The 17286-nt window shown below is 40.1% G+C and overlaps 1 protein-coding gene across 3 annotated transcripts in view; it reads right to left on the bottom strand.

The window, feature by feature from the left end:
- Nucleotides 1–15706, bottom strand: part of ZFR (zinc finger RNA binding protein) — an 82959-nt gene extending 67253 nt beyond the window's left edge. For all 3 annotated transcript variants that reach the window (XM_058564281.1, XM_058564282.1, XM_058564283.1), the window contains exons 1-2: nt 15600–15706; nt 15204–15303 (exon numbers count right to left, since the gene is read on the bottom strand). In XM_058564281.1, the coding sequence (XP_058420264.1) occupies nt 15204–15303; nt 15600–15636 (137 nt within the window). In that variant the 5' untranslated portion in view covers nt 15637–15706. The remainder of the gene's footprint in view (nt 1–15203; nt 15304–15599) is intronic.
- Between the last annotated feature and the right edge of the window lie 1580 nt (nt 15707–17286).

Here is a 17286-nt window from a genome sequence, read left to right as displayed (position 1 = left end):
AAAAGAAAGTATTTAGGAATTATTAAAGAGTAAAAATACTCTTTATATTCTTGTACTTAAGCTGGAGGTTAATGGCCAGCTCCCCACCTACTTACCAAAAAGTGAAGCCAGCCAGAGGCTTTATCAAAATACTCAACCAAAATCACCAGATATTTAAAGAAAGCCTACTATAAACTGCACAAGAAATAAGAATGACCCTGTAGGAAATGGATATTTCAAGGCAACAGACAAGAATTTTCAAAAATTCTAATTTGTATCTACGAAAAAAGAACTTTACACTAGTTAGAAGATAAAGTTGAGAGCCAGCCCTGATGGCCTAGTGGTTAAGTTATGCGCACTCCTCTTCGGTGGTCCGGGTCTGATTCCCAGGCACAGAACCACACCACTCATCTGTCAGTAGCCATGCTTTGGTGGTGGCTCACACAGAAGAACCAGAACAACTTATAACTATATGCAACTATGTACTGGGGCTTTAAGGGGGAAAAAGAAGGACAAAAAAAAAGGGGAGGAAGACTGGCAACAGATGTTAGCTTAGGGCAAATCTTCCCCTGCAAAAAAAAAAAGAAGATAAAGTTGAGGGATATAGACAAGATACGATATGAAAACTATAAAAGAAGAGAAGACAAATCTAGGAGGTTTAATATCCAACTAGAAGGAATTCTAGAAAGAAAAGAAAAAAGCAGATGAAACAAAGTAAGAAATAGAATTTCCCACTCTTGAAGGGAGCTACATATTTTCAAATTCAAAGGGCCTACAGAGTGCAAAACAGAATGAAAGAACCATACCTAGAGACATAAGACTTTATAGCACTTCAAGACAAAAAAAAAAGATCCTTCAAGTCTCCAGAGAGAAGAAAAACAAATCACCTACATACAACTAAATGAAAATCAGACTTCTTATTGGTAACTTTAGAGGCCAGAACATAATAGGGTGACGTTTTCAAAATTCAAGGGAAAATGATTATTAACGTAGAATTCCATACCCCGTTAAACTACTAAGGCAGAATAAAGACTTTTTTGACATTCAAGGATTGAAGGAGTTTACCTCAGACAGGGAGTCTGAAAAAAAATCTTAAGATATAATCAAGGTACAACGAGATTTGGGGAAAAAAAAAAGCTAATGAAAGATTTCAGGAAATATGAAACTGCTCAAAAAAGGCATGATCCTGGTAAAAGAGATCACAGTTGAGCAATTAGTAGGGTGTAAAAAGGGAAAAATCCATTTGAACTGGAGCCTAGGAAGATTCTTCTATTAAGCAGGGTTGTAAAAATGGAACACATTAGGAATTATAATCATAGAACAGTACTTGGCTCCACAGTATATACTATTTAAACAGTCATAATAATGAAACAGTTTTTGTTTTCAAATTTTGGAATCAACCTAAATTACAGAAGATAAATTGTGATTACAGAACATAATGTAAATGTTATCACAAGTAAAACTAGAGCTAAGTTGGGGAATGGGCTGGGGAAAGAGAGAAAGTAAAGTATAAGAGTTTCAAGAGTCTTTTCCTAAAGTAGAGAGTACTGAGATCCTGTCTACCTTTGATGGAACTAGAAATGGAGGCTACTGTCTAATACCCTGAATTTGCGAGGAGAATTTGTGAGAAATGAGAAGCATGAGAGGATATGTACTAAATCCTAACTATGATTGCAAGGAATCAAAATATAATGCATAAAGTTGATAAGTTGAGACACAGAAAAGAAGCATATTATTTAGTGATTCAGAGGTTAGAAATAAAACCAGAATGAAATAAAGTTGGGGGTCTCTAGAAGTAGGATTGGGAGGCAGGGAAAAGGAAAATAATAAAAAATAATAAAGAGAGTGTTGTTTTCATTATAAGCCCTTCTATACAATTTTATTTTTAATTACTTCATGCATTACCCATGGGGAAAAAAGGCATAAAGGTATTGGAATAGAATTCTCAAACTGGCAACCTGAATGACTAACCAACCAACCCTAAATTTAAATACTTCTTTCTAGTTATTCCAACTCGACTCTAATTTCTACACTTCTGGCCTCAACCCTAACCTATACCCAACTCTAGGTCATTTTCAGTGCTTTCAAATTCCATTAATATGACCTGGCTTTACATTATACTACATTTATAGTCACTACTGAAATTAAAATAACTTATGTATACAAATGCCTTGTCCTTATTAAGTGGCATCTAGTAACACGGGAAACATTTCTATACCTCCTTTAGTTTCTATACAACAGTAGTTCTCAAAAAGTGATCCAAGGACTGCTAAGGGTCCCTGAGACCCTTTCAGAGGCTCCAGGAGGGTCTCCTTTTTTCAGTTGCAGATTGTCTTCATATATTTTAATCCACACAATTTACTGCAACAGACTGAATGCAGAAGAAGATTTGAGACTCCAACCATCTTAAGTGAGATATTAAGATTTGTAAAAATGTAAAACAATGCCTTTTGTTTCACTATTTTTTAGGGGGTAGGAATACAGTTATTTTTCATAAAGATATTTTTGATTAGCATGTAGTGGTTTTATTCTTATTTTAAAATGATTTAGTAAGTATTTAAAACATTTCTAATGTAGTAAATATTAATATAACCCACATAAATAAAAGCTCTTTGAGGTCGTCAATAATTAGAAGTGTTAGAGGGGTCCCGAAACCAAAAAGTTTGAGAACCCCCATTTTATGATACACAGTATTAACTCAGAGTTTGTAATGGTATTCACCATTCATTTTGTTGCTCTTCAATTATTACGCCTTTAAGCAAAACGTTTCCTTCTATCCTATAACAGAGACACAGTGTTAGTTCTCAGGGAAATCAGTGTATGAGTGGCCAGAGCCCCAAGTCTGTTGCCTGCAGCTGAGATATCCTTATCCAGGGCTCCAAATCTCCTCCCAGTTTACCCAGTGTGCTGCTGTACAAATATTTCCTGTGTTAGCAGAGACATGAAAGGCTTTGGAAAGCCATGGCCTAGAACTTTGGGACTCCCACAAGAAACCTGCACAGAGGGTGAATTAGGAAAAAGCTTACATACCTCTTTAAGGGAGAACTGTAAGGAAACTTTCCTGTCTCAGGCTTGGTCTGGGTAAAGGGGAGAAAAGTCTCCTGACAATTCTTAACCACAAGCCAGCCCTCTCCTAGGCTTGTGCTTTGAAATTCATATTATGTGACCAGGAAAACTCCAAGCCAAGAAGCTAGTTTAACATATCTCTGGGTTGACAGTGCTTCAGGGTGCCACAAAAGGCATATTCCTCTCTAAATGCTACAATGTTCAAGAAACAGGAGATGTCCATCAAAAATCACAACAAAACCCATAAGGAAACAAGTTTACTATGAGCAAGAGTTTGCAGAATAAAAAAAAATTTGAAAAGACTACAAGTATTAGAATTATTGGATACAAAATATAAAATAAGTATACTTAAAGAAGTAAAAGAGACTAACAAAACTAAGACCAAGGACCAAGAGATTGATCAAAAACAACCAGATGAATTTTTAAAAGAACCAAACACAATTTCCAGAAATGAAATACAGTATATAAAAATTACAATCAGAAACTCAGAAAGGCATTACATAACTGATTAAACACGGCTGGCAAAAATTAGTGAACTACAAAGTATGTATGAAAATTACCCAGTATGCACACAGAGACAAAGAGATGAAAAATACTAAAGAAGTTAAAAGACTTGGAGGATAGAATAAAAAATGGTAGCTTGCATCAAACTAGAGTTGCAAATGGAGAAAAAGAATAGGAGAGAGGAAACATCTAAAAACAATGTATGAGATTTCCCAGAATTAATGAAAGATAATCTTGGAAATTATCAGGAGCCCCAACAAACCCCAAGTTGGATTACATAAAAAGGAATTCTCACCAAGATGCATCTAAGTGAAACGGTAAACACCAAAGACAAAGAGAAGCACTTATAAGCAGCCTGAGGAAAAAAATTGCCTACAGAGACCAAAAGATGACTTCTCAAGAGTGAGGGTGAATTAAACATATTTTGAGATAAAAAACCACCCAAAAACTGTTACTAGTAGACCCACATTAAAAGACAGTTTCAAGATTTACTTTAGGAAGAATGAAAATGATCTGGGAATGAATGCATGTTAAGTAAAAAAATGTGGTAAATACGAAGGTAGATTTAAATAATCACTGATTATATAAAAATAATAATTGTGTTCCACAATGACTGGTTGCAGAGTTAAAGAAAAAATATTGAAAAAATAAAGAAAAAATATCTAAATTATTGTACAATAGCACAAAAATCAAGAGAGGACTGATCAAGGTTAAAGCCTTTTAAAGTCCTTGTATTGTTTAGGATAGTAAAGATACTGATTAAATTTGGACTAAATAAAATATTCATGCTAAATTTCTAGAGGAACCACTATAGGACAGAAGTAAACTAATTTCTGACCCTGTAAAAGGAATGAGACAAAAAAGTCTCAGTCAAGAAAATGTAGACAGCTTCCGTCACATTATTAGATGTGCTTTTCTTCTCTGGAAAACATACTGTGCGTATGTGCATCTGTTTCAATTTTGGATAAAATGGCAAAGTAACTGACAGATAAAACCTTTTTTTCTTTCTTTTTTACAGCACACAAAACAAGTTGACCTTTCCATTAGTCCAAATTTAATACGTAATACTGTTGGACTTTTCTTTTATGGCATTTTATGTATCTACAAAATTACTGACAGATTTAACTTCTTTAAATTAAATATTTTATAATGTTGATAAAGGTGCAAAATGAAAACTTCCTCAGAGAGTCACTCCAAAGACAAACCACCTTTAACTATTCTTTATACTTGATATTGCCGTGTCATGCTCCCAAAACCTTTACAACGCTATTAAAACAATAACTGTATCATTGTAGAATTTTAGAAGAAATTTAAATTCAGGCTCCACTTCTTAAAAACTAGAGCAAATAAAATAACCAATACTACGATTTTCACCAACTCGTTAGACTGAGAGACTATAGGGGAGGGGGGTGATTAAATGTCATATGAAAACCGTTAATAGTTTTCTTTTTAACTCTCAACATACCACGAAAAATCACCATTACCATTTATCATCTGGACTTTTACATCCAGATGGATGTACATGGATTTTACATCACCAATGGATCTTTTACATTTTTTGTACTTTTGAAGTCATTTGACAAATAATTTACATAAAAGTAAGGGAGAGTGAAAAACAACTATTAGAAATTTTTAAATAAATAGTAAACCCAAGTTTTTATTTCATATTGTCCTGGTTTTAAACGTAAATACACACAAAACGGATGATGTTCTCTGAACATAACTGTTCATCAACTTTTCTGCATGAACTTGGAACATGTCCATCTCATAAATGCTGACTCCAGATTTTAAACATCTCTCTAATGAGTTCTAACTCATCATTACTTCTGGTTCTTCTTGCTGCATTTGAATTGTCAAAATGCAATGCTTAAAAAAATTTTTTTTGGTGAGAAAGACTGGCCCTGAGCTAACATCCATGGCAATCTTCCTCTATTTTGTATGTGGGACGCCACCATAGCACGGCTTGATGAGTGGTGTGCAGGTCCGCACTCGGGATCCAAACCTGCAAACCCCAGGCCACCGAAGCGGAGTGCGTGAACTTAACCACTATGCCACCGGGTGGGGGGGTAGGGGGTGCAAAAAGTGTTTTGAAACATCTGATGGCTCATATTTTGTTGAAGAGAGAGGGTCATCTTCTTTGCTTCATAAGTGCAAAACATTTTCAACTTTAAGTTTGGAATGATCTATCTAATGAATTTTTTCATTTCTACACCATCTATTTCCTTCCAATTACCTTTATATACACACCTGCCTTCAGCATTTGTCAACTAGTGAATCATATCAAGTAAATTTCAGTGCACAAACATCACAAAAATGAAAGAATTCTACCACACACACTTTTAGCGTGTGTGGGATGTTCTGGAACTTGTCATAGAATATTGTATAATGAAGTCATTCCTACAGACTAGATGAGAATACCATATTTCCTTTTTTATCCTTAGAAATATACTGTTCACTAACTGATTCTTGAGTTTGAAAAAATTCATCAAGGAGATTATATCTGAAGATTCTTAGTCTGAGATTTTGCTTACACAATCAATTTCACCATCATCATTAGTCTCAAGTGGTGCTGTTTTTTGCATTAATCTTATTTATCTAATAATTGTCAAACACCTTCCTCTGTGAACTTTCTTCTCTTTGACAGTATGGACAAGGAATGAACAATTCTGAATCCTCAACTGTGTTGAAGGAAAACTAAAAGCAAACTGTAAAGGTAGTGTCTCTATTTTCTTCCATACCTTCTTGAAAGGCAATGCAATACTTTGGGCAATGCAATACTCTCCAGTTATTTCACTACTGTATCACCCTTCTAGGCGATTCCAACATTCTTCTGTTCTCCTATTCTACTAGTCTTTTTTAGCCTAGGTGGGAATAAGTGACAAGAGGAAATAATTCCTAGGATGATGAAATAGGAAAATGTTTCAAGAAACAGAAAAATAAGATCATTAAGATGTCATACTGTAAACCTTAGACTTACAAAAAGGATCCAATGGATCCATATAGTAATTGCAAGATAAAATCAATTTTATTCCATTTTTAAAAATAAGCAAATTGTTTTCTCTCAAAGATCTCTAAGAAAGAAAAAGTCATGAAATGTCAGTCTTTGTAACTCTCTGTAAATAGTTAGAACTGCTCAAAAAAGAAACTCACAAACTATTGGGTACAATAAAAGCTGATGGATACTGTAAGTTAATTAAACCAAAGAGTATAACTTTCTGTACTCAAGAAAACCACATCCTTCATCAGTTCTCAAACATATTAACATTTCTTTAGGGAAAGGTATGAATATTCACAGTGAGGTGAAAAAAGAACTGAAAACAGCCACCAGACACTTCAGGTCAGTTTTTATTGTGAAGTTTTTTTTACAAACTTACTAGGAGTATTTTCTTAAGTTTTTGTAGTTCATAAATGTGGATAAGCAATTATAAACCTGTAAATACAATCCTGAAGTCCTCTAAATATAAAGCTAGGATAACCAGATATTCTCAAAGTAATGGACAGCCAATGAAGGACTTTAAGCAGAAGAGTGTTGTAATTAAATTTACATTTTATAATGGCCATTCTGCCATTATAAAACGGTTTGGGATGGGTAGGACTGGAGGAGTGAGAGAAGTTATAAAGCCATCTTCATAATCACAGCGTTCTTTGCCCTCATCTATATGGTTTTGTTTAAAAGGCTTTCTTACTGTTTTTCTTATCAAAAAGTATCAGACTTCTTCAAAATCTCTTTTCAAGGAAATTCTTTGCCCACTTAATGCTGACTACCATACCAATGTAGTGCATTTTATACAATATACGTCTTCTCCTAGAAATAAAAGATGAGTTAAAAATTTTGTTTTCATTTAATTGATAGTCAAACACAGTGCTTCCCAATACTTGAAGCCCATTTGACCTATGGGACCCTCAAGAATTTATCTGCTAATAAATTAGACTACAAAACTTTTAAACAAAATTTTCTGCTAGTCTTTCTGTAGCTCCAAATGATCAGATTCTAGTTTTCCTATAATGGCTACCCATTAAAATTATACCAATAATTTGATAACTATCAAATCTTTAATCCAGCCTCTCTAAAGCCCTACCATTGCTGACTACCTCTCTATCTTCTTTTGATTTTTATGACACTACGTGCTTCCAGCTCTCTGCCCACCAGTATTTGTTTCTTTCTCTGGCCCTACCTTAAACCCAGATGTTTCTAACTGTGGCTCTATTTTTTCTATTTTTCTTTCATTCATTCAAAAAATGTTACTAAATGTTTGACGTATGCCAGGCACTGTACTTTCTCTGGTTTCATCCATATTCGCAGCTATAACAGTACATCACCACCATGTGGATGATATCCAGATTTACACTACCAACCTTCATTCCTTTTCTGAGCTCCATTTCCAAATGTCTACTGAATATAATAGCTAACGCTGGCCGGCCCCGTGGCTTAGCGGTTAGGTGCGTGTGCTCCGCTACTGGTGGCCCGGGGTTCAGATCTCGGGGGCACGCACAAACACACCGCTTCTCCAGTCATGCTGAGGCCGCGTCCCACATTCAGCAACTAGAAGGATGTGCAACTATGACATACAACTATCTACTGGGGCTTTGGGGAAGAAGAGGAGGAGGACTGGCGATAGATGTTAGCTCAGAGCCGGTCTTCCTCAGCAAAAAGAGGAGGATTAGCATGGATGTTAGCTCAGGGCTGATCTTCCTCACACACACACACACACAAAAAATAAAATAAAATAGCTAACATTGATGGGGATGTAATATTATGCCAGAGACTGTTCTAAGCACTTTACAACTATTATCTCATTGAATTCTCAAAACAACACAATGGAGAATGTAGAGGCCTCCCGGGTGCTGCTAATGTTCCATTTTTTGATCTGGGTGCTGGTTATACAGGTATGTTCAGTATACGACATTTCATCAAGCTATACTATTATTATATGTGCAGTTCTTTTTGTGTATATTACACTTCAACAAAGAATTTTTTAAAAATCTCAATCCTATGAGGTAAGGATTAATATTATCTCCAGTTCATAGATGAAGAAACTGAAGTACCAAGAGACTGCCCAATGTAACACGGCAGGTAGTAGAGGGAACCAGGATTCAGCTCAGGTAGTCTGACTTCAGAGCCCATCCACTCTCAATCATATCAAGCAATTCACACATTCCTGTCTTGGTTCAATACGTTTCCTTTGTCTAAAATGACCATCCCTCAATTTTGAGAATGAAAGACCACGAAGTCTGCCTCAAATTCCACAGTCAGAATTCTCCAATTCTCCATTTTAGTATTTCCTTAAAACTCAGTTATGATCACTATCAAGGCATGGTTATTTGTAGGTCTACCTGTCCCCACTCTCAAGTGTCAACTTCTTGAGAGCAGGGACATATTGTAGATGTTCACTAAATATCATGTAAGTTACTCCCTGCAAATGTATTTTAATGAGTATTATACAACAAGACTAACATTAAAAAAAAAAGCCCAATGTTCTTTATTTCATTAATTTGTCCTTTGTAAGTATGAATTAAGAGCTGCACTGCACACAGCTTTCAAAAAACACTAAGAAATGCCATACTCAGGGTGCTGGCCTGGTGGTGTAGTGGTTAAGCGCACACGCTCCGCTCCCGTCGCCTGGGGTTCGCAGGTTCGGATCCTGGGTGTGCACTGATGCACCGCTTGTCAAGCCATGCTGTGGTGGCATCCCATATAAAGTAGAGGAAGATGGGCACAGATGTTAGGTCAGGGCCAATCCTTCTCAGCAACAAGAGGAGGACTGGCAACAGCTGTTAGCTCAGGGCTAATCTTCCTCACCAAAAAAAAAAAAAAAAAAAAAAATTCCTTCCTTCCCTATTAAACTGATGTTGAAACTGTGGCCTACCAATTGATACTCAAGTACCTACTTTTAAAACATTCTACTGGGCCGGCCCTGTGGCTTAGTGGTTAAGTTCAGCAGGCTCTGCCTCAGTGGCCTGGGTTCGCTTCCCAGTGCAGACCTACACCACTTGTAGGCGGCCAGGCTGTGGCAGCGACCCACATACAAAAATAGAGGAAGAGTGTCACAAATGTTAGCTCAAGGCAAATCTTCCTCAGCAAAAAAATAATAATAAAATAAAATAAATGACCAATTACTTCTAATAAGGGAACTTATTTAAAAAAATTTTTTTACTTTGCAACTATAAAGCTCTATAAATTAAGTATATGATGGACATCAACTAAGCAGTTCTTTTAAAACCCTTAGGGTATTATTCAAATCTCTATAGAAAACTAGCATTGGTAAAATGCCTACTGAAAATCAGGCACTAGGCTAGGAAGTTTTATATTTAATCTTTACCTCAAGGTAAATTAGGTAAGGAAACTGAGTCTCAGAAAGGTTAAGTGACTTGGCCAAGTGACCAAAGGGTAGAGCTTCGGTCCCAAGTCTGACTAACACCAAATTCATGTCCCTTTCATTACAGTATATTGTAAGGCAGTTTACACAAGCACAGTCAAGCATACACCTTAAACATTCTACATAGGGATATTTTGGCTCACCCTACTCTTGAGGCTATTAATGGCATATACAGGAAATATCATCAATGTAACAGGAGCAATCTTTTTGGAAAGAAAATTTTCATTATTTCAAACTCATTCACACAATATGAATCCTAAGATCTCTGATTCAACAATGAAAGAAATGATATAATTAGCAGTTGCAGTAATTTTTTTTTGTAGAGCCAGTAAATTTCCAGCACCACGATTGGTTTCAAAAACCTGTTCACCTGGTTTTTTCACCTTCTCAGTGATTACTCCTTTTCTACCTTACTAGTGTTACTTTATTCTTTCCTTCAAGACACAATATATATTTTTTTTCTCTGAGGAAGATCCACCCTGAGCTAACATCTGCCAATCCTCCTCTTTTTGCTGAGGAAGACCGGCCCTGGGCTAACATCCGTGCCCATCTTCCTCTATATGGGACGCCACCACAGCATGGCCTGACAAGCAGTGCGTCACTGTGCGCCCGGGATCCGAACCAGTGAACCCCGGGCCGCCGCAGCGGAACACGCGCACCTAACCGCTTGCGCCACTGGGCCGGCCCCAAGACACAATATTCTTAACACTATATTCAAATAAAAAGTAAAAAAGAAAGATGGGGTGGGGGGGGAGGAAAATCCACCAGCTAATCAGCCTAACCCAGTTATCTTAGTGACGTGAAGAGATGCTTAACCTTTAGGAATAGATGTCCTGAAGACATCTCAAGAATCATTAGATGGGGGCCGGCCATGCGGCGTAGCGGTTAAGTGCGGTGCTCTGCTGCTGGCGGCCTGGATTCCGATCCTGGGCGCGCAGGATACACTGCTTCTCAGGCCATGCTGTGGCAGCGTCCCATATAAAGTGGAGGAAGATAGGCACAAATGTTAGCCCAGGGCCAGTCTTCCTCAGCAAAAAAGAGAAAGATTGGCATGGATGTTAGCTCAGGGCTGATCTTTCTCAAAAAAAAAAAAAAAAAAAAAAAAAAGGAGTCAGATGAAATGCCTTCTTTTGCCTAGCAGATGCTTAACTTAAACCAATGTCCAGACAATAGTCAAAATCCACTTAAACATTTATCATTTAACAACAGTTGCTAAGACTCTAAGAATATGGAGATCAAGTAATTATTTTGCACCTTTATACAACCTCTAAAGTCTTAGAATTCAATCAATACTAGATATAAAAAGGGTAAAAAAAAATGTTGCCAAATGATTATTTAAAATAGCTAACTTTACTGAAGGTAGAGCAACATTTAGGTATCAGTGATACACTAAAACTTATGTATAGGACAAAGGAAATGAGTTTAATTAAGCACAAGCTAAAGATTTAGGTTATCCAGGTAACAGATAAGTATCACAGTTAGATAGAAAGATGACAAGGAATTGATATGTCCAAGACTTTTCTAAAGAATAAGTAAAGGGAAACTGGCTGTTTAAAACTCTCAGGGAAATAGCTATGTCCTCTTAATAGTGCAATATAATGGGATTATTTTATATCGCATACACATATATTTGTATATGACACAAACCCACTTCAAAAACTTAAGAACTCTTTTTTTTTTTTGTGAGGAAGATCAGCCCTGAGCTAACATCCATGCTAATCCTCCTCTTTTTTTGCTGAGGAAGACCGGCTCTGAGCTAACATCTATTGTCAATCCTCCTCCTTTTTTTCCCCAAAGCCCCAGTAGATAGTTGTATGTCGTAGTTGCACATCCTTCTAGTTGCTGTATGTGGGACACGGCCTCAGGATGGCCGGAAAAGCGGTGCGTTGGTGCGCGCCCAGGATCCAAACCCGGGCCGCCAGTAGCGGAGTGCGCGCACTTAACCGCTAAGCCACGGGGCCGGCCCCAAAAACTTAAGAACTCTTATGAGAACGTCTCTATCACTGCCAATGAAGGAGTGAAAAAAAAATGATTTTCATCCAAAGAAACTATTAGAAAGTTTTTTCCATTGAGAATTATCTTTCCTCACATTCTTTGCTACCCTAAGTCCTTATAATTCTTAAAATACTCTTTTCCAAGATTTATTATAAGATTAGATTTGTCTGTCTAAGGGTTAATTCTATCTCCTCAAACAAAAAAGGTACTCTACTGAAGTAAGCTGCCTACCCAAGCTCCCTTTCTGCCATGAAGCCATCCCTACTTTTCCAGCATGCTTGAGATATGCTTCATCCTGCACACTCCAAATTAACATTCTACCAGAAACACACATACATAACAAATTAACACTTAAAAAATTTTTTTTGATTTCTTCATTTCCAAGGGGAAAAAAAGCACATGAAAGGTCAAAATGAAAGATTACCTTTGCAAGAGTGGCAAATGGTAAAATAGGTTTATTTATTTACTTGCCTTAAAAAATACACCAAGTAGGAAGAAAAATATTCAATAGCTGATGGAACGGGTAGCACAAGGATCGAGTAAACGTCTACCACAAAAATGTTTAACATGTTTTATACAAATGAAAAATTTGGTTTATCTAGAAGTTATCAGCAGCAGAATTTATAAGAGATCTTTATAACATCTCTTAAAGAACCTTGATCTTTAGAATGCCATTATGAATCTCAAATATTAACAAGCAATAAAGTCTAAGTTTAAAATAAATTTAATCAAGTACCTTACATAGCTGTAACCAAGAAAACTAAGACCAAGAATTACACCTAGACTTAGGATAGTTACTTTAAGTTGTATGTATTCAATGACAGGTGAAGGAACTACATATTCACATCATCCACACGCAAACACTTAAGATTTCCCTGAGTTTGCATCCTTCAAAAAAAAAAAAACCTGCAAAGTAAGCCCTGGTCTTCCATGTCTAAAAATGACATTATAATAATTTCTAGACAGGAAGAAAAATGAGCATCATCACTGCATTTATTGCATATGCTTTTATTATTAATGCCATTTGTTCATCTTCCTTGAGCCTAAGTACCTGTACTACCGGGCATGATTTCTTTCCATTTAAAGCAAACAATTTCCATGTACTATATCTTAACAATTAGTTTTGCTGATATATGCAGAAATAAGTAATGTCAAAAGACTAGTCTTTTCTTATTAGACATAAACATAGCAAGCAATTTAATAATTTGGATTATTGTTACAGTTTATTGAAACTTTATGAGATGCAAAGCCAAAGAAAACTTAGGTACAGAAATTCTGTAATTGTTACCTATAGTGGGATAAAATACATACAAGCAACTTTTATCAAAAAATGATTAAGTATCCTAAATTGGCATTTCTCATTTCTCATCTGTAGGTTCACATTAGAAAAAATATTTCAAAACTGCCACAAAGAACAAACCCATTACATTTTCAGTAAGTAAACAATTAATAATCCAAAAATCTATTACTCTGCCCACAGTAACAGAAAAATACTGTGAGAAACAAGTAAAATTTTTAACGGTTAAACACAGCCTTGTCTAGAACACATAGTACTTCGTAGCACTGGATTTATGGCACGGACACTGATTAGCTATTTCTTGTTTCCCAGAAAAAGAAAATGGCTTGATTTTTTCCTCTCTCCACAAAACATTATTAGCCCTAAAAGGTTTTATCAAAGTAGCTGAGACTTTGTTTAATTATCACAACTTGTAAGCAAAGGATTTGTTAACATTTGAAAAGTCCCAAGATTTTGCCCCAATAATTTGTCATCTCAGTCCTTTTTCTGAAATATAAACCTCAAGATAAGATTCTTGTAAACCTTGCCACCTGTGTACAAGGCACTCAACAATTAGTAAAATACCAATTTCAACAATAAAACACACATTTATATATTTTAACATGGTCTTAAAATCAATAGGGTCTTAAGTATTACGTCATTTTAATTAGTAGCAATCTTTCTTTAGTGATACATAAAATAATGACACCCCTTACAATAAACGGGATCTTAGAATTCTATGAAATATGGCAACTTTGTTTCTCAGAATTACAAGTTTTAATCCCCAAAGATAGCCAAATATCTCATTTTACAGATGAGGAAAATGAAAGCCCAAATAAGTGATATCCCCAACGTGATAAAATCAGGAGCAAAAGAACCCAGAACCCAGGTCTTCTGGCTCCTAATGATGCCATTTCCATTACACAACCCGCCGCCTGAAGCGAATGAAATGAAAAAACTACCTGGGTCTAACCAATAGCTAATGTACCTAATACACACAGATATCTAATATAATCTCTCTCTATAAAAAGCTTATCACTTAGAAGCCCTGTATGTTTATGATCGGAATCTGAAGAGACTGTCTCAGACTGACTCAAAACTAACAACGAAAAGAAAAAAATCTAGTGTCCGCCCCCCCCCCCCCCCCCCCCGATAAGATGTATAACGAACTACAGCTACTCCAGAAATTAGAGCTTCCCTTAAGGTAGAGATTTCAGATGGCGCATTACAGTAACTCAGTACAATCTCACGTGCACTTTCCTTCCCCAAGGGGAGAGATCAGCCAGTGGGAATTACTGGCCCACCTGGAGCCTAAACTCAATGGCTAGAACAAGGCCGTGGACTCATTTATCGGCACTAGAAACTTCGCACATCTTTTCCAGTCTACCAACTACACAATTCACAGGTGGCTGGTATCCTTACATCTCTCCTTGGAGGGAAAACGGAAGGAGCCCAATGTAGGTAGTGGCAGTCGCAGCGTGTCTGCGGGGCTCGGGTGAGCCACAGGACGGAGGAGAAAGTACTCGAGAAAAGGAAACGTGATCGGGGCTCAGGGGCCGGAGCCCCGGGCGAAGACGGTGCGCGGGAGGCGTCGCGGAGAGACCGGTGGGCTGTGCGCCTCAGCACTCCCCCGCGCCCACCCTCTCCATCCCCAAGCAGGAGGGAGACAGAGGGGGGCTGGCCGGGGGGCGGGGACTGGGGGAGCTCGGAGCCTCGGCCTCGCTCCCTCCCTCCGCCAGCCGGGCGGGGGTGGCGGCTGGGCTCCGAGGCCGCGGGAGGCCATTTTAGCTGCCGGGCGGCCGACAGCCCCGGCGGCCTCCACGTCCCCACACCTCGGCCGTCCCTCGCTCCCGCCCCCCGGGGGCCGCTCCCCGCGGGGCGGGAGAGGCCGCGGGGCCGGGCCTGCGGGGCCGCCGGGCGGGGGCCGGCGCGGGGGCGTCATGTCGGCGGGATCGTGGCGGAGGGGCGAGCGGGGGGAGCGGGGGGAGAGGGCGGGGAGCCGTTACCTGTACTGGGCCGCAGCCGCCGCCGCCGCCGCCCCGCTGTGGGTGAATCCAAAGTAGTTGCCGGTCGCCATTTTGGCATCTTCCCCCAGCCGGCTGGGCACTGCGGCGGGCACGGAGAGTCGGGTCCCATGGCGGGAGGAGAGGCGCCGAGGGGCAGAGGCGCCGAGGGAGGGACAGGGAGAGAGAGAGGCGCTGTGAGAAGCCGCCCTCGCGGGCCGGGGCCGGGCCGCGGCCGCGCCGCCTCCCCCTCCTGCCTCGCACTCCCTCACTCACTCGCACGCCCCGGTGGCGGCCGCCACCTCCTCCCCGGAGCCAGCCCCAACCCCCGCGCCTCCCCGCTGCCCCGGGCCGGGGCAGGGGCCGGGCGGGGGCCTCGGCGGGGCACATTATACTCACCATAGGTGAAAGAAACTACAGGGCATATGGGAATCATGGGCTCGGGCTGCTGCTGCTGAACTCTGAACTCTCACCCGCTGCCTCCCTCCTCTGCCCCGCTCCTCCTCAGCGGAGAACAGACCGCCGCCTCCCGCCGCACTGCGCAGGCGCCCCCGCGCGCGGCACGCTGGGAGCTGTAGTCCCCGCCGCCTTCGCGGCTCCGGCGAGCGCGTGCCCGGGCCTCGGCCGAGGCGGAGTCGGGGGCGCCTGTGGGGGGAGACAGGCCCGACCTCCTGCCACAGTGGTAGTGACGGCGGGCCGCGCCCGGGGCGATAGAGCAGCGTGCGAGGAGCGCCTCGCCCGGCCGTGGGGGAATCGGGGAGAGTGACGTCTGTTAGCCTTTTCTTCTTACTTTTCACTCTTTTCTTTCACTTTTGCGTGTGCATTTGTTCTCTACCTTCCAGTCCTTCTGGCCTGTGTTCTTTTCATTAGAATTTGAGCTGGACTAACTTGGATTCTTCCTTATTTCTCGCATTCCTGCTTCTTGTCCCTAGCCTCTAAATTGGGGAGGGAAAGACGAGGAGAAGAAAAAGAGAAAAAGAATGGCAAGTGTGCTCTTCTGTTGGATTGGAAGCACACCCCCAAACACTCCTCCGAAACACACCTCTTCCCAACACACCTCTTGCCGTACCCTCTCCCCCACCTGCACCCACCCCTTGAGTTATTCCACGTATATTGAGCCCCCCACAAAGTGTCAAGCTAGGTACTGGAGACAGGGCAGTGAACAAAACAAAGTCCCTGCTCACTTGGAATTTACCTTCGGGGAAGCAGGGGAGGGTGTCAGACAATAGCCGAATAAATAATATGTTGGATGGTGATTGCAGCTTTAAGAATAAAGCAGGGTGAAGAGAGTGGAGGGACGTGCTGTTTTACGTAGGGTGTGGATAGGGCGGCCACTTGAATAGAGCCGTGAAGGAAGTGCGGGACAAGCCGCTAGATACCTGGGGGAAGGACAGCAAGCGGAGGGTCCCAAAGCCGGAATGCTCAAGAGCAGCAAGGAAGTTAGTCTGGCTGGAGTTATAGGGAGACCGGATCAGAAAGGTCCGTGGTGCCAGACCTTTCTTGGTAGGGCCTGAAGGATACTCTCCCTCATGCGAGCATTTCCTTCGTCCCTCTGCTATCACTGATTTCTCTTTATTTTCCCGGTTCATTTCCAACCATTCTCTTTCCTCTTGCAGTCCCTCTTCGGATTGACTATTTTCTCCCACTTACCTCTTTCCTGCCTTCCATCAACGCATAAGTGCTCCATTTCCCCTCTTCCTCACCTTTTCCATGCCCATCCCCCAGATCCTCTGCTGCTTGCCTCTCCTCAATGTTGGATATGAGTGTTGAAAAGAAACGCAAAGGGTGAATCAGGACTCACTCATGCCGTTTAGGGCTTTATCCCACCTTCTCATGACAGAGCAGAAACAATACCTCAATTCTTATTTGTGCCAATCCTGCTCCCCCACACCTCCTACAAAGTTACAGGTTCTAAGAACCTCTCTGATTTATCCTCTTCATTTCAAAAAAGAGAAAAGGTTCAGTGTCATTGTTTTTGAGAATACCGATGTTTCCCCGGGCAAAAGTTGTTTGTGTTCCAAGTGTGTTGCTAGGAAAAAATATCTCCTACACATAGGATATTAGAACTGCATTTTAAAGGTAATTT

The sequence above is a fragment of the Diceros bicornis genome, chromosome 20, assembly GCF_020826845.1.
Source record: "Diceros bicornis minor isolate mBicDic1 chromosome 20, mDicBic1.mat.cur, whole genome shotgun sequence".
Taxonomy (NCBI): Eukaryota; Metazoa; Chordata; class Mammalia; order Perissodactyla; family Rhinocerotidae; genus Diceros; species Diceros bicornis.
The sequence above is the reverse complement of the archived record's forward strand: the minus strand, read 5'-3'. Positions and strand labels throughout refer to the sequence as shown.